Source organism: Hippichthys cyanospilos, chromosome 11, assembly GCF_059441005.1.
Source record: "Hippichthys cyanospilos isolate Australia breed blue-spotted pipefish chromosome 11, RoL_Hcya_1.0, whole genome shotgun sequence".
NCBI lineage: Eukaryota > Metazoa > Chordata > Actinopteri > Syngnathiformes > Syngnathidae > Hippichthys > Hippichthys cyanospilos.
Genome location: NC_142379.1, coordinates 1,223,650 through 1,245,002, shown reverse-complemented (window position 1 = coordinate 1,245,002; position 21,353 = coordinate 1,223,650). Strand labels below are relative to the sequence as shown.

Below are 21,353 nucleotides of genomic sequence, written 5' to 3'. Positions count from 1 at the left end.
AGCGTGTGGCAGTGTTGCCATACATACAACACATATATATCAGACCTGTAATTCTAAGGAATGGAAATCAGTCTTTCATATGATAGAAGTGATCGAAGACTATTGTGTCAGACACTAATACACACACGCGCAAAATTCGAGTCCCAGTAAAGCCGGAGTCCACAAGGTCTAAATCCAAGTCTGGATGAGATCAAGAGTTTACAACAGTTTGCACATGAAATCGTCACCAGGGCTGTTATCAAGCCAGAGTCAAATTTGAGTCATCAAGGCTCCAGTTTGAGTCAAAAATGTCCAAGTAATGTCAGAGTTCACAGGATCTAAGTCCATAACCACATCTCGCGCGTGCACTTTGGTGCTAGCGGTCAGGTTAACCCATCAAAAGGCTATTTTCATTATCTGAAAAACTTCATTTTGAGTTTATTTTCAGGAGTAAAATCGTGGTCGGACTCGGCCGAGTCGGAAAAATCTTTTCAGGGTCCGATAGCCGAGTCCGAGACAAGTCCGAATTTCTTTTGACGGATGACCTTCAGCTTCAGGAGTTAAATCACGGTCGGACTCGCTCGAATCGGTAAACATATTTTGCGGGTCCGACGGGCGGGTGCGAGACAAGTCCGAGTCAAACGCCCAGCGCTTTGAATCAAGTACGAGACAACCCAAAAATGCCAAATCTCAAGGACTACTGCCATGATAGTCACTAAGTTGCGCTAGCACAGGATTAGAGTCAAACTGACGTAGTTGCATGGAAAATACAGTAGTTAAATTCCGTGAAAGGATGAAGAACGGCGGGACCGTCCTAAACCACGGAGCTCCAGCCCGGCCAAACATTCGCGTACTCACGGGAAACTTTCATCATACAGCCAGGCTGCGTCTCCTATCCGTCAAGGCCCCGGCCAAGTCAGAGCATCTCTCCTTCCCACGCCGGGCCGCATTCCTGCTCGCTCTCAGCACAGCTTGGAGCTTGAACCGAGCTCCTTCTTCGCCTTCTTCTCTCGCCTTGTCAAACCCCCTCCCCAACATCTCCACTAAAGGCCCGTCCTAAATCTTTCCTTCAAGCCAGCCCCCTTTCTGTGGTGGAGCCATCCCACCCCCTTTTTTTTTTTTTTTGTGCCCAACCCTCCTAGCCAACGGTGCCCAAGACAACCCGCTCGCCAAGATTTTGCCACGGAATTCTAGAACCCCTGCGGGATCTTTTCAATGTATTCTCGCCGCATTACATCATCAAAGCTTTGTCTCTTGGGAATGTTTGTTTGAACCGAATGTGGTTTTCGACCAGCACAGATGTTCTTCCGGGGGGGGCGAGAAAAACCTTGAGGGGAGGAAAAAGTATGACATCGCGGCAGCAGCTGTGAGTCACACTCGGTCGTCTGCCTAAACTGTCTGGAAGGAGTCCACCAATGAAAGGATGTGTTTTATCTCTGTCATCTGAGAGACTGATGACTTTCTTGTGACAAATCGGCACACGGATCCTAACGCGAGGAATCGCGATCCGTGGTTGAAAAGCATTTAAGAACCAGGGGTGAAATGAGTCCTCGAGTAATCGAGCGCAATCCTCACCAAAGGTTCAGGTTACCAAGCGCCTCTTTGGAAAAATATCATCTCTAGTTATGAAAGAAACTCCAGGATACGAAATGAGAAATTGTTGGTGTATAGGAACAGGAACAGATCAACGCTTGACAATTTTGTCGACGAAGGGACGGATCGACGCTTGACAAATTTGTCGACGAAGGGACGGGTCAACGCTCGACAAAAGGGACGGATCGACACTTGACAATTTTGTCGAGGAAGGGACGGATCGACGCTTGACAAATTTGTCGACGAAGGGACGGGTCAACGCTTGACTAAAGGGACAGATCAACACTTGACAATTTTGTCGACGAAGGGACGGGTCAACGCTCGACAAAAGGGACAGATCGACACTTGGCAATTTTGTCGACGACAATTAACGGCAAACTAACGGGAGGCGTCAGCTCGTTTCCTCGCACGGATAGGCCGTCGGGAGCCTCGAAAATACTTTTGAGGCCGCCGCCATTTGCGAACTCATCTGGCTCGGTGACAAAAAGGTGGCGAATCCGTTCCTCGTCAGTTTGCGGCTCCTGTTTAGGTGCGCATTATCGCACGGAAAATACGACGCGCGCTTCCATTTAGTATCGTTGGGTCGATGAAACATGAAAAACGTCTCGATGCGCAACCAGCACGGACTCATCAAAAAAACGCCTTCCAAGAACGGACCACATAGATATGCGAAAATGTAAAGTATGAATTCTCTTAACGTGCACAGCGTGCCATTACATAAGAGCTCCCCGTCCGCCCATTGGGCAGTAAGACAAGAAGATTTTCCAGATGTAGGCCCGATACCTGCTCAGCCATTTCACGCTTGTAAAACACAACTGCTGGAGCCTTATAAAGCCCCGAGTGCAGACAGAAAGACGGAGGCGCCCGGCTTTAGTCGCCGTTTCAAAATAAATACCAGGCGCTTTAAAAGCACTCTAAAACAAACCCTTTGGATTTATATGCTGACGCTAACTGCGTGGACCCTCGAAAAACCTCGTCTACCCCGTTCCTCAGTTCCTTGCCGCTGCGCCAGTGAATCACCCAGACGAGGATTGAAAATAGACCTGTCTCCAAGAAAGAAAAAACAAAAAACAAAAACAAAAGCTGACTGTGAGTGTCTGTATCAAAACACACCTGGAGGGCTTTAACTCATTCAATCCCAGACATATTTTTATCTTTGTTTTTTTGCCCCTTTCAAACATCCAACCCTTTAATCATTTTTTAATTCAAGTGTTTACCTATAGAAGCGTCTGAAAATGACTGCTACTAAATTAATTCAAGACTGAAGTAACAAATTAGAGAATTAAATAAAGTAATCAACCACGTTCGCACCTAAAGTATTACGCAAAGTCATAGTAAGTATTCATCCATTACATAAAATAATTACAGTAATCTTATTTTGAGACTCTCCTCTAGCAAAACAATTGAAAACAAAACTAAACTCAAATAAAAACTAAACTAAAATAATCCACTACTTTCGGTACTTAAGTAACACACCTTCAATTAAACTATTTTAGTAAATTCAATAGTAAGTAATCAATTATTTCGTGTCTAAATTATTACATAAAGTAATGACCTACTTTAGCATCTAAAGTACTCATCAAATATAAAGAAATGGACGTTATTTTTGAAATACTCCTTTAATCAAACACTTGAAAACTAGAAAACAAATCTAAGTACTAGAGTAATCCATTACTTCTTTGTACGAAAGCAACACGCCTTCAACATCAAAGTAAAACTTACGACAACTTGTTTCAGGGAATTAAATGCTAAAGTAATGAATTACTTAAGTATTTTGAGACCCTCTTTTAGCCAAACACTTGAAAACAATGAAAAAAAAATAAGTACTAAAATGATCCATTACTTTGTGTAGTAAAGTATTGGATTACACTTATACCTAAAGTAATGTATTACTTTAGTAGCTAATTCATTTAGCACCAGTCATTTTAGACCTTCTATCAGACAAACAATCGAATATCTTTGAAAAAAAAAAAAAAAAAAACTAAATAAATAGCTGGGATCGAACGGATTAGAAAAAGAAACAAAAAACGTCAAAATACGTCTTTGGGATTGAATGAGTTAAAAGAAGGCGTGTCTTCAGTCTTGATCGCGCTAATCGCACACACTGAGCAGTCAGCCATTGATTAAATACATCTAAATATCTAATAAATGTGATGTATGGCGGCCGAAAGGAAACTTTGAATGTTTTTTGGGAAGGGATGACGTCTATCGATTGCGTCCCCCACAAGGCAAATAATTGCGTCGGAATGTTGGAAATTGGCCTTTCTGAGGGAGGCTTTTAATTAACGGCCCAGCGGGACTCCGGACAAGCGCCACAAAGGCACGCTTGTCGTGACCAGACCAGGTGGCGCTTGGCAAACGCTCGCTGATTAAAAAAAAAAAAAAAAAAAAACACAATTCCTTCAACATTAAATTAAAAAAAAAAGTCAATGGAAGTCAGAACTAATGTAATCATTACGATGAATAGCAAAACGTTTTTTTAACAAAAATTAATGCGTATATTAATATTATTTATTGATTGTGTCCATTATTTGATGAATCAGATTAATTTTCATCCTTTTATTAACAAATAAGCCTTCTTTTTTTAACTGGCCAAGCCATTTGCTAATTTGATAAATGATTAATATAAATTGTAAAAAAAGTTTTTTCAATTGTGAGATATTGATTAAAAATTGATTTTTTTAAACAATATTAAAAAATCATTGGAGAGTATAGAATAAAAATGTTTTTAAAACATATCTTAATTTTTCAAATAAATAATGAAATGATAAAAAAATGAAAAATGTCAAATTTTAAATACAATTAATTAAAAAAAATCTGGATTTTTATCTTTTCAAACTCATGATTATTGAAGGCAAGTTTCTACGAGATGAAGTCATCCAAAATGACCATCTTGATTGAATTACGCCTGGATTTTTGATAAGAAGCTAGACTAACTCTGTGCCTTTGCGAACCCGTTTGAAAGGAAATGTTTCGACGAATGAAACTTGCAGCCAAACACAACGTCTCAATCGTCCGTCTCAAACAAAGTGACTAACAGTCGGCGAGCGGCAGGACAGTAATTACACACACGGAGCCCGCATTGAATCGCCCGCAGACTTCCTGAAGCCTCATTTGATTTGGGGGGGGGGGGGGGGGGGGGGGTCGTGAGCCTCGCTCCGGTTCTCAAGCCATCCGCCCCGGGCCGCGTTTCCGCGACAACACAGCGAAGCCAGCCAGCGGACGCTCAGATTCACTTTTGGGTCCTCGTTTGAATTAGCATGTGACGCTAGGCCCGCTCGGCGGATGGCAACGTAAGATGGCCGCCGGTGGCTTCACGTCGATGACAGCGCCACAGAGTTGACACATACAAAAATAACAATTTGATTCAATCGGTTGCAATACTTTTTTCTTAAGTAGATTTTTTTCCATTTGTTCAAGGCAGGACCAGTTTTCTTTTCAAATGAAGAGGGAATGAGTTGGAACATGAAGCAAACTATTGCTAAATTGTGTTATTTGGACTCAAAATGCTATATATGCCTTTTATTTGGCACGCCACGACCTATCAAGTGCTAAAGTTCGACAAATCAGGCACAGCACTCATTTTGTTTTTCCATGTAAAAATGCTCTGTGCTGGTTATGGCTTTTCTGCTGCAGGATGTCTGCGTGAAAATGGCTGGGGACGCACAAATCATAAGGCCCTGCACCTTTTCATGTCTTTTGCCAAGAGCCCCATCACATCTTCAAAGAATCCGCGGCATTCATCTCTTTAGCGTAAACAGTGAAGCTTTAAAGAAGCGTCGCATTTTCGATGGCACGCACGCGCGCGCAAAGCCACACAGCAAGAGCTAATTGATTGAGGGGGTAAATAACAGGAGCACGCGAGCTGGGGAGCTGCTGTTGTTGACCGTCGTCAAAGCGCGCCGGGTCAAAAGTCACCCCGGCTATGTTTTTTTTTTTTTCCGGATTGAATTCAAACAAGAGCGCCACAGCTGTGGTAACACGCCGTTTCACCTCCTGAAGGACACGCACGCAGAGCAGCCTTTCATCCCTCGCTCCTGGAATACCGCTCGCGGCCTGATGGCCAAATTCACGCATGTCGCATTATTATTATCATTATTATTATTACTATTATTATTATTTTGATGGTTGCCCTCTCATGGGAGATGATTGGACGAAGCTTTACCAATCAAAATCAAGTTCCAACCTGTCAAGTTACAACCTTTTTGTTATATGACCAGACCAGCGACCTCATTTTTTTTTGTCAAGGATATGTAGAGCATCTTTTTTTCTTTTGAAAAAATATTTCTGATCGCTCAAGCCTTTTGATGGACATCTCTGGCAAGAATTTGCTTTCTTTATAGACCCAAAACATCACGTGGGAATTTTGCCGGATTCTACTGGAGCTCGCTGTTGATCTTTGCGGCCTTATCGCCACCCTTTTTTTTTCACTGTTGTCTTTTGTCCGCAGATGAATAAATAACTGTCTGTAGGTGGAATACGGACAGTGGCTGACTGTGTGCTGTGTTTCCCCGCAAGCCTTTGTTCATTGTAACGATTGCTCAGCCTTGGGGGGGGGGTTTACTGAAAATGGCGTCAAATGCCGCATTCCAGTTAAGAAAGCGTGTGTAACAGTGACGCTATGAAAACATGCACTTGGAGGCACCAAATGTTCCCAAACGTTTACATGTAGGTGTCGCTGAAATGCTCAGTTGCCGATTGCCGGTCACGTGACTTGACATACGTCAAATTTTAAACCCACGCATAAAAACAAAGGGTGCAGTGAACCCCGCCTATTTTGCATAGGGTGGTTTGCAAACTCAACTATTTCTGCTCATGTTTATACTTTACAAAATCATCCCACGGGCCCCGTTTGCGGGCCAGAACCGGCCCGCGGGCCATATGTTTGACAATATATTTAAATTATTCTTTTTTATTACTGTCGCAGTTATTATTAAGCGCAGCACGAAGATACTTTAGTTCAAACAACACCGACTCACTCGGATTGTTAGAATACTGCATCAACACACCAGTAATGTGCCTGATTGCGTTTACTAGTGGAGAGTGCCCCCTGGCGGCGAGTAAAATAGCAGTTCAAACTCAAAATCGATATTGATATAGCGTCTTCTGTCTCCCCTTGTTTCTCAAAAGTGGTAGCGGTATCGGTAGCTGCTATCAGTCTCAGTGACGATTTGAGTACTCGCAATGTTATTGAATTGAATACATTTAGAAAAACGTCCGTTCTGTTGAGGGGAAGGGAATTTCATATTTTCCATTTGTTTCAGTTGGGAGAGCGGATTTGAGATTTGAGTAACGAACCTCATCACGGGACAAATGTTTCTTCAAGTCAAGTTGGCACTGTACTGTGAGCTGCTTCATGTGAAACAGCGCCGGGCTCTTGTAAACAACACGGCAAGATACGAGAGGGGGAAAAAAAAAAAAGAAAAAAAAGAAGAAGAAGCTCTTCATTAGGTCCATCTCATTTGGAGCCCGTCCCAGAGGGGACAGCGTGGGGTCGCCTCCCTCTTTGGGGAAGAGTCAAGAGGGGAGCCGGAGGTTGGGGGGGGCAAGGTCGGAACATGGGCCCCCACCGTGAGAAAGGCCTCTCAGGAACTCCGCCATAAAACCGGCTCCTCGCTTCTCTAACGGCCACGAGGCAGGGATGGAAGTACTCCTCTCCACCACATGGGGGCAGTCACGCTGCGCCTCCACTTGGGGATTTCAAAGGTTCTGCGGCCACTTGTACCGCAAATCCATTTTCCCCATTGAAATAAATAGAAATGTAGAATATTTTTTTTGTAAAATGACTCAAAATATGAAAAAACAAACATTCTACATGAATTTATAAAACTTGGAACAATTTGTAATATTGTTTTTCCTTTCTTTTTTTATTACCGAGACTAGCTTATTTTTGACCCGGCTGGTCCTTTTTTGACCAATATTTGGCTTTTTAATTTATTTATATATTTTTTTGCACAAAAAGGTTTTTAGAAAGTATTTACTTGAACAGTCAGTTGTGTCAAAAATAAGCCAATTTGGTGGGATTCATGACTTGTGTCACATTTGTGTGGATTTTGTGGGTTGTTTTGAATGAGACAATCCAATTAGTTCTTGCAATACAAGCCAGAAAGTCTGGTGAATTTGGTCTAGCCCCCTTTTTTTTTTTACACACAAACTGGATTATTTTAGAGCTAGGTAGGTTTGAGCGAGGTAGTTAAAAAAAATCATTTGAAAAACAAATCAAGTCAATGAGAGAAACCTGAAAAGTAGTTCGTAGTACTGTAAGCACATACTTCTATTGACAATGCAGCACTGCAGATAAGCTAGTGCAATAACAAGGAAGAATGTGCCATTGCTCTTTTCAGATAAGCAAGCGCACACATGTTGTGCAAACTGTTAGATTGTAGTCCAAAAGGAGGTGGGTAGGTCAGGACTACAGAACCCCCCCCCCAGTTTCCCATGCGTCCCTGTTAATGTGTGACCATGCGTTTGTGTTACAGTGCACAGGAGCATTTGCGAAATGTGCACCGCTGTCAATGATTAGCCAGGCTGCCGCCCCGCATGTCGAGCGGTCAACAAGCAAAAAATGAACTCAGGCTGCCCCCTAGAGGCCACAAAACAGAAATCCAAACTATCAGACGGATGGAGCTTTACTTTCTGGGGATGCCCTAATATTGGCCTTGTTAAATGACGACATTGTTCCACATATGGAAGTAGATTCAAGTTTAGCTTTAATTCTAACGATCTTTGGGATTTTCTAATATTTGCAATGCTAAACAATGCAAACTACGCACCAGAGTATCTGTTGCCTCACTTTGGCATTATTATCAAAAGTGTCATTTGAATCAGATGCCGGCCAGCTGTAACATAAAACAAAATAAACATTTGCTCCATCCACACCCCCCAAAAAAATGTCGACAACAGACTATGTTACCATATTTTTCACCCTAAAAGGCGCACTTAAATCTTTGAATTAAAAGCTGACAATGCGCCGTAGAATCCGCTGTGCCTTAAACAGCGCATAAACCAGCAGTTTTCATCATTCGCTTCGTGTCGATTGCGTCACAATCAAAACAGACGTACACAAGACTTTGCAAAGGAGTCACCTGAAAACAATTTAACAAGCTGCTTCATGTTCCAAGTAATTTGCTCTTAATTCGAAAACAAAAATGTCCCGTTCCTGTCACGGCTTAAAATAATAATACAAAAAAATGAAAAGGTTCCAATTTGACTTGTTGTGACCTGCAGTAACCTTTTAATAATCTCACGTAGGTACACCCCCATTTGAAAAAGGTCCGTTTTAAATGTCGGGCTTCGATGAATCCGTTTCCTTTGGAGGGGAGCGCACTGCTCCAAATCCTTTGACACAAGGGGGAGAGAACATCCTACAGGTCGCCGTGACTAACTTACTTAGTCGTCGTGAATTCAGATACGCGCAAAATAAAGAGGAGCTCATGCATTTCGAGTGCGTAAACGCCAGCGGCGGATGTAGGCACACAAGCTAATCACATTGTCCCAATGCCTTTTTCCTCCCCTTAATCTCCGACTCACTATTTACTAGGCCTCGGAAAGCCGCAAACAAAAATCTGCATGACAACGACGAGCGCATAAAGCCGGCGCTCATGAATAAAAGATGAAACGGGCAAAGCGCCACAATGCTACCTCGTCGCCGGCCGGCTTCCTTATTACAGTCGCATGCCAGCGCTCCATTGAGGAAAATTCATGAGAGGCGGAGGGAAGCGTTCCAAGACCGTCCCCAAAACGGTCCAGCGCCGCCGCTTCTCCACTTTGGCGAGGGGGAAACCCAACAATAACGTTGGGCGACGCCGTTTTGGGGGACGTTAGCTTCGATGGCGTTTTTTTTTTTTCAAGCGGAATCCAACACCAATCTAACGTGACATTTTTAACCCCTGGGGAAAATACTGACCCAGCTTGGGCTTTTTAATGTTTTTGATTACAAAAAACACTAGGAGGCGAAAACAGTATTGTACTGTATTGCACAATCATGATGAACTTAATGTAGCATATTATCGTGAAAAAATACAAATGGGCAAAGTCTAGAAATTAGGGGACGGAAAGGTACATTTATAGGAACATTAGTACACAAAAGTGCGCCTTCTAGTCGGGGAATTACAGCACACTGCCAATTCGGTTCTCATCACTTGTCTAATTGGGAGCTGCACACACCTCTCATGATGTAGGAGTAAAATGAGGCCTTGGGTAATGCGAGGACCTCGGTTCATTTTTTTTCCAGGCAGTTTTCCTCGGGTACCCGTTAAGCTAGTGTATAAGTATGCGGGGAATTACTGCAGTTAGACCAGCGCGGGGGAAAGTGGAGAAGTGTTGCAACACTCTTATGCAACAACATTTCGAGAGCCTTCAGTACACACACACTAATGTGATCCAACGGGACACAAGAAAAAAGTTGCTTCTGCAAAGACAAGAGTGCTCATTGATGATGGACGCTGTCAACCATGGAGGAGGAAACACTCAAATGAGCAAAAAAATTAAAGCAGTCAGAATGCAAACGCAGAGGCCCTTTCTGAGTGCCCACTGGAATATTTCCAGGAAACGAAAACCACGGAAACATTCCCATTCCCGCGGCGGCCGCCGCCTTCGCACTCTTTGCGCCTTTTGTACGTTGTCTTGTCTACTGCAAAAATATTTTGACAGGGTGTCGAGCAGAAGGAACGGATCTGTTATGAAATGTCACACGGCCGACGTAAATGTACAACTCACGGCTGTCCGGTCGCTAACTCATTAGCTCGCTGGCTAATACAGTAAAAAACACTGAATTACAAGGTGTCAAATGGAAGGCCCGTGGGCCGGATCCAGCCCGCGAGGAGGTTTCATCCGGCCCGCAAGACTATTTTGTGAAGCGTTAAAGACTATTAATAGGAGTGAAGCATCTGGAATTCTTTGAAACTATTGTATTTATTTATTCTTACTTCTTCTTATGTGTTCTATACTATAGGTACCCAACAGGATCAACTGGTACCCAGGAGCCCCACCTGAAATCATGTTTTGGAACCGATTTAGTTGAACCGTTCATTCCTTTGTGCTCTGTTTGGCTTGATCTTTTTTTATGCCGCCACCTCTGGCCACTGTTGGCATTACATTTTGTATTGAGGAAGGGCGGTGCGGCTTCACTTGAAATCCGTCGCTGTCGGCGATACGCACCTTGTCCTTGATGATATACGCCCAAAATGAGTTTGTTTTTTGAAGCAATAACTTGTGACTGTGGTTAACATGCTAGTTCATGTTAGCATGTTATATAGTGCTGTCTTGTATGCGTTTAGCTCATTAGGATTTGCGTTTGTGCCAGCTGTTTCCCTGTGCGCACAGGTGTCAAAGTCAAGGCCGGGGGGGCAGATTTGGAATGCCACATCACTTTATGTGGCACGCAAAACGCCGATTTGTCAAATTTTTGGCTAAAGTACCCAACTTTTAAAAATTCTGGGGGTGGGACTGCAAGCATTTATGTTGTTGTTACCAATTCATAATAACAACACAACAAAAAATTACACGGTTAAATATAAAGGAAAAATATGCCTTACGACATATGAAAAAAGACATATGAAAAAGGAAAAAAGACAAAAAAAACAAACTGCCTTACTTATTGTCGTCGTATACGTTTACAGGTGTAAAACTGAAGGCCCGGGGGCCCGATCCGGCCCACTTCATTTTAGGCGGCCTGCAAAATGCTCATTATGACTTGAAGTTCCTGGCTAAAATAATAAGTTGCAAGTTGTCTTGTAAGATATATAACCCCCCGGTCACCATAAAATAAATAAAATCTCAAGCGTTTGGGACCCCTGTTCTATACAAAATTTGTATTGTATAAATAAATGGAAACAACGTCATAGGAATTTTTGGGGGGAGCAAAAAAGAATTTTCATCTTTATGTCTTTATACATACTGTATTTTTTTCAACAATACTGTATATTTACAGTTGCCCGTCGCAATTTGAAGAGAATTGGGACCAGGCCCATCATAAAAACTGACATAACATTGGCACTAAGTCTTTTTAATGATTTCAGCAGTCCGCCCCTCATGAGAATAGATGTTAGAAAATCATTTTAAATATGCTGTCAATTTTGATGGCAAAATGCAGCCCCCACACACAACACACACACACACACACACACACACACACACACACACACACACACACTTCTTTGAACGTGCTGTGTCAACAGAAGGCTGGAATGCAGGAGTCGTCGCCGCCACCGCCGCTATTTATGCGAATGTGCGCGTGGCGCAGTCTCTGTCGCTCTGAAAATACTTAATGGCGTTATCTGTGGCATTTGGTGGTGCCAGGTGAGGCCGAGCAAAACAGGCCCAGATAACATTCCAAAACGATTCAAATATTGAACAGAGCAACAATGGCCGGAGAAAAAAAATGATGGGAATTGGAACAATGCCGCATTTGAGGACCTTCTCATCAGGGCTGACACTGTTGAATATTTTTACAATTATGGATTATTTCATCCAATGATCGGATCGCACGTCAATTTGTTCTTGGCGTTTTTGCTTGCTTTGCGCGCTAATCAGTAAGGACGTCGGATATTGTTTTTCCCGACGCTGATACGATGTTCTCGACATTCGGGCCATCGTGATACCGCTATCGTATTTTCCGCGCTATGAGGCGCGCGGAAAAGCCTTGAATTTTCCCCAAAGCTGACGGCCGGAGACGCAAAAATAAAATGACTTTTTTTAACTTTTGGTAAATTGCGGGTTTGAAACCAAACGCAGACACCTGCGAGAATTTGGGGCTCGACGTGACAACGCACGCCCGACAATGTCAAAAATGAGCACGTTTCCTCCCGAGTCCAATATGGCGCCCAAGCGCATGAGGCGCGTGACTAAGCCGCTGAGCGTGACTGGAAAGTATGCCGGCGTACGGGCGAAATTATTGGGACGCATTCCGCGGACAGGATGTGGAAATGTCAGACAACTGTGGCTCTCTTTGTGCTTTTTGCAGATTCAAGCCATGATTACGCGCCAAAGTAAACAGCGAAAAATCCGCTCCGACGTTCCGCTCATTAAACGTGTGTCGTCACAAATGTGATTTTGCATTCTGTTAATCGTAATAAGCACCGACTGGCACGATAGAAATAAAAGAAATAAAACAGCCCGTAGCCAGCGCGAACCCAAACGCTTGTTCTGCTCCGCTCGCCGATTGTTGACGATAGCTACCACCTTTGCACGATACGCGCTAACAAGAGATATTCCAAAGTAGGCACAGTCATATTGAACACACTCCTTTACGGCAACCACCGCCTTGCGCAATCGAAATCAAAATCTCTACGGCGCCTCCTCCGCTCGCATAAAAAATGAATCAAAAGCATGGTTGAAAATAATCCAGACTAAGCGTGAAGTAAGCGCCCGATATTTGCGTCCGTTTAATCAGCGAGCGAAGAGCGAAGGCGACGGAAGAAGCGACGGCGGCGCGTTTACCGTCGGGATGGGGTAGGTAGAGCTGCGCGGTCGGGTCGGGTCGGGTCGGGCTCCGCCGTTCACGGCCGCCGCCTTACGTAAGGCCAATTTATCTGCCTCTCTGTTGTCAGTCAATAGGAATTATTTAGTGCGCCCGCAGCGCCCCGTCGCCGGCTGAAGGTCAAGTTTGTCGGCACGCGGAAGGACGTCTATGGCCGCAGACGATCAGCTGATGTGAAAAACAACACCGCGAGGACTCGGCCTTCGGCGCTTCCCGTGGACTCAACTCCTTACACAGCGGACAACTTTGCCACAGTTCTTTCAACGCGGCTTGCTTTTAGCATTTGCGCACAGGCTTGGGGACATTTCGGGAGTTTTTCAAAGGAGCAAACTTTGTGCGCTCTCGTGAAGTGGAAAAAAGCAAGAGCAAAGGTCATGACCTCCAATGTGCTTTGCATGGAGGTCTGATTATGATTCCAGTAAACTCATTCAGCATATTTTAGACCCTCTTCAAGCCCAACACAGAAAAAAAGTATATCTATCTATCTATCTATCTATCTATCTATCTATCTATCTGTCTGTCTGTCTGTCTGTCTGTCTGTCTGTCTGTCTGTCTGTCTGTCTGTCTGTCTGTCTGTCTGTCTGTCTATCTATCTATCTATCTATATATATATATATATATATATATATATATATATATATATATATATATATATATATATATATATGTATATATATATATATATATATATATATATATATATATATATATACATACATACATACACACATGCATACACACACACACACCTGGTATTGAATTGAATTTCTGGACTCATCAAAAAAAATGAATAAAGAAGTGTCAAAAAAAAAGTTTAGGGGAGTGAAAGGGTTAATCGACAAGTAATCGATTATCAAATTAACCGTCAACTGTTTTCAGATTCAAGCTATTTTTTTCAATTTGTCCAGACCTTCTGATTTCAGCCTCTCGGTAGTAATGTCCATCTGGATAAAACTTGAAGCGGACAACGTTTTGCATAGGGGTCATTAGAACACAAGAAGTTGTTTCAAGTTCCAATTCATTTGCTCTTCATTAGAAAAGAAAAACACACCGCTCCTGCTATGGCGATATAAAGCGTGTGTGTGAGAGTAACAAAGGACTCCAGCGTAGTTATAAACTAAAAGTGACAGTAGTCAAAGGGTAGGCAGAACTTGAGGCATGCATTCCCTCAAGCGTGTCTTGTCTCCCACCCTCACCCCCAGCCCCAGCCCCAGCCTACCTCCAGCTATCCTCTTGAGGAGCTGCTGCCTCGCAATGATCCGTCCCAGCCTGTAGCCGGAGCGCCTGCGGCGGTGGTCCATCCTCAGGTAGATGTCCCGGCTCTCCGGGGTCATGCTACCCAGACACTCGCCGCCCGAGGTCTCTTGGACTTCTCGAAACATGTCCAAACGGCGGGGGGGGAAGAAAAAATGCTGAGCTCCGACTGAAACGAGCCCGGGAGAGCGCCCGGTACTCTTCGCGCGGAGGTGCAAAAATCCTAGAGTGAGCCGAGTGGGCCGGCGCAGAGGGCGGGAGTGGGGGGGGGGGGCGCTCACGTGACCCCGGGGGAAGGCCAATGGCGGGGAGGCCGCGGGAGTCCTGCCCACCTAGCCGGGCTGAATCCAAGCTCTGTGCGGAGAGCCGTCAGCACGGGAGGGAAATATAAATACGTCCGGAATGCCCGGCCGCTGAGTAAGGAGGACCGACGCTTTTAAAAATAGGCCTTGACTCCGCGGATTCGGAATCCGCAACAACTTGTTTAGTGTGCTCGGACATGCGGAGTCATGCCGGGTCCGCCAACGGACCAAATGGATCCAAATGACACAAGAACCGGAGGAGTCGTTTTGCACCCTGCAGAATGCCCCCCCCCCAATCATTGCCTTGTAATTGCCAATAGGAACCAGCTGATGGCTGCAAACCACTGGAGCTCCTCAACTCATAGGGGTTATGTTCCCAAGCATCTACGCATCAATGTTCACATTTTTAACACCCACATTTTTGACTTCCTGTACGTCTTTGGGCGTAGTAGTGAGACTTTTTACTGGTCTGCTCATGATAATCCCACTTACCCTCATTAAAATGTTCAAAAAGCCCATTTTGGGCCTTGGCGCCGCAGGCTAAGGAAATAGAAAGCGCGCTGTTCTCCGTTTTACGAGCGAACGACACGAGTTTGCTCGCACCTGGATTAAAGTCCACATCCGGACCCGCCCAGGCCAGTCCCCGTCGGGATCCGGGCCTGGCGGTGGCGCTTTGCGACACGCGGTTACACTTGTGTCACAGCAGAACGTTAAACACATGAGCCGCTGTGTGCCCCCCGCCCCCACCATCAAATCTCACAAAGAGCGCGTTTGAGCAAAACACGTCAGGTGTTTTCATAAAATCTCACACACACCTTTTTGAAGGCGTCACGCCGCTTGGGCAGAGGCACAAACACCTGTCTTCATTCAGAGAAGAAAATGTTGCTTAGCATGGGATGGATTTACCCCCCCCCCCCCCCCCCCCCCACACACACACACACACACACAAACACACACACTCCTACTGTGTTTACTTCCTCACTAGACGTCTAGACGATGGCATTCCAACGGCGAGTTGCGCCTATCGACTTACGGAATCCATCGCTAGCTCATAACTGGAGACAAGCGGTATGCGGGGACTAGCTCTGGGGGATTTTTTTCTTTGGATTTAAATGACACAATTGTTGTAACCGGAGAGTTCAAAGGTCATATGCAATTCACTTACACAGATGACAAATAGCTGGCTAGCTGATTTAGTTTTTTTTGCTATAACGTTAACAAAACTTTAAAGGATGAGGACAATGTCGTTTCTATATTTAAACGGCGTTGTCAGATATTTTTTTACCACCAAAAAATGTCCATAGTTAATCATGAGCAATCGCAGTTTACAACAATTTGCTACTAAGCTGAAACGTTGTCATCGTCGCCGACATCTTGGTCGTCATCATTGTCACGGTCAGCACCGTGGTCGACTTTGCCCTCGTGTTGTCGCCATCGTCCTCGTCGGCGGCGTCGTCATCGTCGCCGTTGTCATCATTGTCGTCGTCATCTTCATCGTTGTCGTCATCATCAGTGTCATTTTCATCATCGTCGTCATGGTACTCGTCGTCATGGTACTCATCGTTGTCGTCGTCACCCTCACCGTTATCGCCGTCGTCATCATCAGCATCGTCTTCGTCATCGTTGTCGTCATCTTCATCGTCATCATCTTCGTCGTCATCTTCATCGTCATCATCTTCGTCGTCATCTTCATCGTTGTCGTCATCATCAGTGTCATTTTCATTATCGTCGTCATGGTACTCGTCGTCACGGTACTCTTCGTTGTCGTCGTCACCCTCATCGTTATCGTCGTCGTCATCATCAGCATTGTCTTCGACGACGTCATCTTCATCGTCATCATCTTCACCGTCATCATCGTAATCGTCATCGCCGTCGTCGTCGTTATCATCATTGTCGTCATCATTAATAGCAAATCAGAGTGCAAAGATCCACAAACTAAGATTGTCCTGTATTGTACACATAGCAGAAATCGGGCCATATTTGAGCATTGGCAGATAATGTTTCCCTAGGAAAAAGAAAAAAAAAATCGGAACTCGCTGTCATCAAAATTACACCCCGCCCAGTTTTTCAGTTCTGGTATTTTGGAGCACACGTGAAAGTGAGTCCTTGGAAAAGTTTCTGCCCCCGTAAAAGTTCCTTGGACCCCCTCACCCAAAAAAAAAAACAAAAAACGGAGAAGCATCGTATGCAACATCTGTACCCCATTAGCATGACTTCATCTTCTCTTAGTGTGCCGTTCCCACGTGAACACGTCTCGTGTTCACGTGTGACTTCCTACGCGGGCCGTTGCATCACATCGCACTGAAGAATGGGACGCCTGCAAAATCCCTTTGCTTTATTTTATTGCTTGTTTGATTTGTTGCCTATCCCGGCTGCACCCTGAAATGGCTCCTGGCCAATCAGAAGGCACCATTCAAATATTGTGCCACTAATGACTGCCCGTCCACAGTAAACTTGACGAAAATACCAAATTACCAATGAGTAACTGCAACACAACCTAGCCATAAATTGCTTCGTCTTTGAATTAATTTGCTCTCAATTCGAAAGGAAAACTGGACCGGTCCTGTCATGGCCTCAAAGAGTATTAAAAGGATGTAAAAACCAACGCTTTGGAGAAAATGCCGCACAAGGGTCAAACTGCCGAAACGAGTGTCATGAAAAATCTTTCCTAATTTCAACCGCTGTTTGGCGCCACCGTGTGGCCACGTCAGAGCCGCGCACAAAAACCTCCTCCAAAGTTTCCATCTACTGTGCAAAAGGCAAGAAAATGCATGCGCCAATCATTTGACGTGCAAACGGGAAACTTGTGTTTAATATGCAATGATTTTTGAATGAATGTCATAAATGATACTGGGGGAGGTCCTGCTGACCTGCCAGGCGCCGCTCGCGGACATTCCTCCAAATGAAGTCCCAAGCTTTGGACGTGGAGCTCCGCAGCTGCTCGCTGAGGGACCGCCGCAACTTCAGCCTGGCCCACGTCCGTTTAGACGTCATCGCAACCGGACATAATCGATGTCAAACCCACAAAAATCCTCCAGTCACCAAAAAAGAAAAAACTTTTCCCCCGGCGCCTAACTTTCAAATGGCTTCTCCTGTCCAGCAGCTCGCGTCGAAAAAATAAAAGCAATAAATAGGTCCCCGTGACGTCAAAGTGAAAAATGTTATCATCCAGCATCAGAAAAGTTACGAAATGATGGTGAAGTTTTTCCCAGTTCTCACCAGATGTGCGTTCGTGTGTGTGCGTGTGTGTGAGTGAGGAAAGCCACGCTCTGCGTGAGCCTGTCTTGATGCGTTCAACGACTGTGGGAAAAACGTCCACTCCGTGTCGAATAACAAAATGGATTAGATGAACGTGTGTAAATGACATCAGCGATCTTCGCAAATAGGCACAGGGGACAAAAGGTACTCCAGAAATGGACGTTTGCGAAGATACAAAGCCATATTTCAATTCGTCCACGAGTAAGAGCAGAAAAAAAACACAAATTGAAAAGGTAATTCGTGACATTGTGAATAACTATTTTCTTGTCTAGGTGCATTTTCACTGGGGCGATTTCAAAATACAACTATTATTCTAATTGATTTATTTCTGCAGGAAGTTGGAAAATGCCCGATGTGAGCAAAAGTACTTGGGTCACGCTTAGGCTAGAGCCCGTTAAATATTCTTTTTACAGGGCTCGGGGAGCGTGAAGCCCCCACCCCTCCCCAAAAAACAAAAAAAATGCCGCCCCCAACCCTGAGGCCTCGTCCCAGGCATGTGCTATAAATTTCCTGACCATATATTCCCAAAACGAGTTCATTTTTCCAAGGTGTGGGTTCAGATTATGGCTTTAGGACGGCGGGGGCGACTGGAGGGAGGGGGGGGGCTAATCTTATTTTCTTGAGAACCTTTTGTCATGGCTCCTTCTCACTTGTTTTGCAGAGGTCAACTTGGACCTGTGAGTCTTGCCCCCCCATCCTAAAACCGTAATAATCTCGTTCAATCCCAAAGACATATTTTCATTTTTTTTTTAAAGTTCAGACATCCGACTACCTTTTATACTTTTTTCAATTAATATTTTTTTATTATTATTATTATTTTTAGTAAAAACAGTGCTGCTAATTATGTAAATATAATAATTTATATTTAATTCTTTATGGATTATTAACTACAGTATAAAAATACAATAAAATCAAATGTATGTACAACATGTAATATATTTAATAATTATGTTTCATAAAACAAAGAATAATTACGTGTAAAATAAATAATCTGGTGGTAATGCGGGTTTAATAAATTGTAATATCAACAGCAGCCAGAAGCTCCTTCCCTCTTTAAAATATATATATATATATATATATATATATATATATATATATATATATATATATATATATATATATATATATATATATATATATATATGTGTGGGTGTGTGTATGTATTAATTTTTCCCCCGTTCTCTGGCTGCCTCCTCGGCAGTCAGGAAACCGCAAGTGATTTTCCATCTTTCCATGTGGGGAATTTTTCATGCCGCCTTCACGCCAGCGGCACACTTTACGGTGGAGACCAGCGCCTCGTAAATTTAGCGCATGATGTCACCCGCCGGACGGCCAACGGGAGACGAGGAGGGCGGGATCGGTTGGACTCCGCCCACGCGAGCGACGCGGCTTTTCTTTTTCTTCCCGGAGAACAACAAAAATGAAAAGAAGGAAAAAAAAATAAGGGCAGGAAAAAGTTTTCTGTTGGTTTTTTCCAAGATCCGCCTTTTTATTTTCTGGCTCGAGCGTCCAAACTTCAACCGAATTGAATTTCAATTCGGGGTTTGAAATTCCGAATTGACGTCAGGGTTTCAAGTTAGCTCAAGTTTCAAGTCTGGATTTGAGTTTTGAATTGGATTCACAATTTCGGGTTAGGATTCTAAAGAATTTAGGGTTTTAAACCGAGGCTTAGGGCTTCAAATAAATATTTCAAACAAAGGTTTCAATATTGAAATAGGGTTTTAAATGAAAGTTCAAGATTTTAAACACCCGGTTAGGGTTTTAAATGGAGTTCCCGTTCGGGTTTCAAGTGTGGTTGGTGTGTGGAACAGAGGTCAAGCATTGCCAGTCAGAGTTTCAAGTTAGGGTTCGGGTTTCGCGCTGAGGTCGGGATTTCACGCACGTGTTTGAAATGGGGCTTGTCTTTCAGACGAGGGTCAGGCTTTCAAGTCCGCGTTCATATTTGGGGTTCCAACAATAAATCGCCTTTGAGAGAGACCGGCCCCTTTTGGCGGTATGGGTCTGAAAAAAAAATGCTAGGAAACATCACTCGTCTTAATGATCTTGAATCACTCGTGTTTTTTCTCGAACGGGGAGCCTGGTGGGAGGCCTCAGCTGTTTTTTTGGGTTTTTTTGGAGGGGGGGGGGGGGGGGGGGGCAGTCCAACAGCTGTGGGACAAGCAGCGGAACACGAAAACAGACTTCTTTTTTTTCCTTATGAAATAAGCATTAGCATGTGCAAGTGTAAATAATGAATTGGCCATTTCTATTGCTGGTCGGGTGGGTCAAAATGGCTCTTTGACGTCTAAAGCCTTCAATGGCAGTCATTGAGTTCAAATTAAATACATTGTCAGTCAATCGTAGTAGCCAAAAGGTAGCGACCAAAACTTGCAGAAAGTGTTTTGCTAATTTGCTGTTTTTGTGATGCTGCCACAAGAATAACAGAGGCAAATGTGATGCTAACTATAAAGCATGATTATCGTAACGCGGCCATGGCATAGCCACAAAATCCTCCCGCATGGCATCATCTTGCGCAAAGTGTTTTGCTAATTTGGTGTTTTTATGACGTAGCCCCAAGAATAACAAAAAGGCAAATGCCATACCAACCACGAAGTCGGATAGTGAGACATTATTGGAACGCGGCCACAGCACAGCGACACGTTAACATCTCGTAGCGTGCGTTTTGCTTCTTTGGCGTTTTTGTTATGAAGCCGCGAGAATAACAAACAGGCAAACGCGATGCTAACCATAGAGCCAGATAGTGACATTATTGGAACGTGGCCACAGCATAGCCAGAAAAACTTCCCGCATGCCGTGGCAAGGCGGGGGTGAAACGTGACGCTAACCTCAGAAGCAGATGGCCGCCTCCGATTGCCAGCGATGACGTCATCTTACCTGCTGCCGCTTTGCTTGTCATGGTGTCCAAAAGCTGAAGGAGGAAAAAGAGACAATAAGGAGCTTGTCAGAAAAAAATAAGAAGATGACCGATTTTTTTTTTTTTTTTGGGGGGGGGGCTGGAAAGGACAAGGTGAACATTCCTCTTGGTTCTCCCGCCCGCTGTGATTTACACCGTCCGGTGTTTCACATTTTGTTCCCGCTGGCGGCGAGTCAGGCGCTTTCGGGCGCCGTCGAGCTTCTCTTTTTATATTTGTTTGAAAATGATAACATTGTTCTCATCCAAAACACCTCACCAATGTAGTCATTGCTCTTCAACTCATTCAATCCCAAAGACACATTTTTTAGTCGTGGAGACATTTAATTCCAGCGACTTTGTCATTATTATTAATTCTTTTTTCTTCTTAACATTTTCAGCCATTTGGAAGGCGAAAAATAGCTGGTACTGTATGAATCAAGCACTAATTGATTACTTTGATACTCGAGTCACTAGACTAATTGATTACTTTAGTACTTATGTGACATAGAGTGCTAAATAATTTATTACGGGAAAAGTATAAAAAACTGACAAATCTGTCCTTGGGATGGAATGAGTTAAGAGGGACTGGAACGGA

At 44.0% G+C, this 21,353-nt stretch overlaps 1 protein-coding gene across 2 annotated transcripts in view; it reads right to left on the bottom strand.

Moving 5' to 3' along the window:
* The window catches only part of stard13b (StAR related lipid transfer domain containing 13b), a 44,381-nt gene that overhangs the window by 15,646 nt on the left and 7,382 nt on the right, over window positions 1-21,353 (bottom strand). The window contains exon 4 of one of the 2 annotated variants that reach the window (XM_088427320.1): window positions 20,740-20,773. In XM_088427320.1, the coding sequence (XP_088283446.1) occupies window positions 20,740-20,773 (34 nt within the window). Of the gene's footprint in view, window positions 1-14,270; window positions 14,490-20,739; window positions 20,774-21,353 lie in introns of those variants that run through there. The other variant, XM_088427321.1, reaches the window with a different exon arrangement.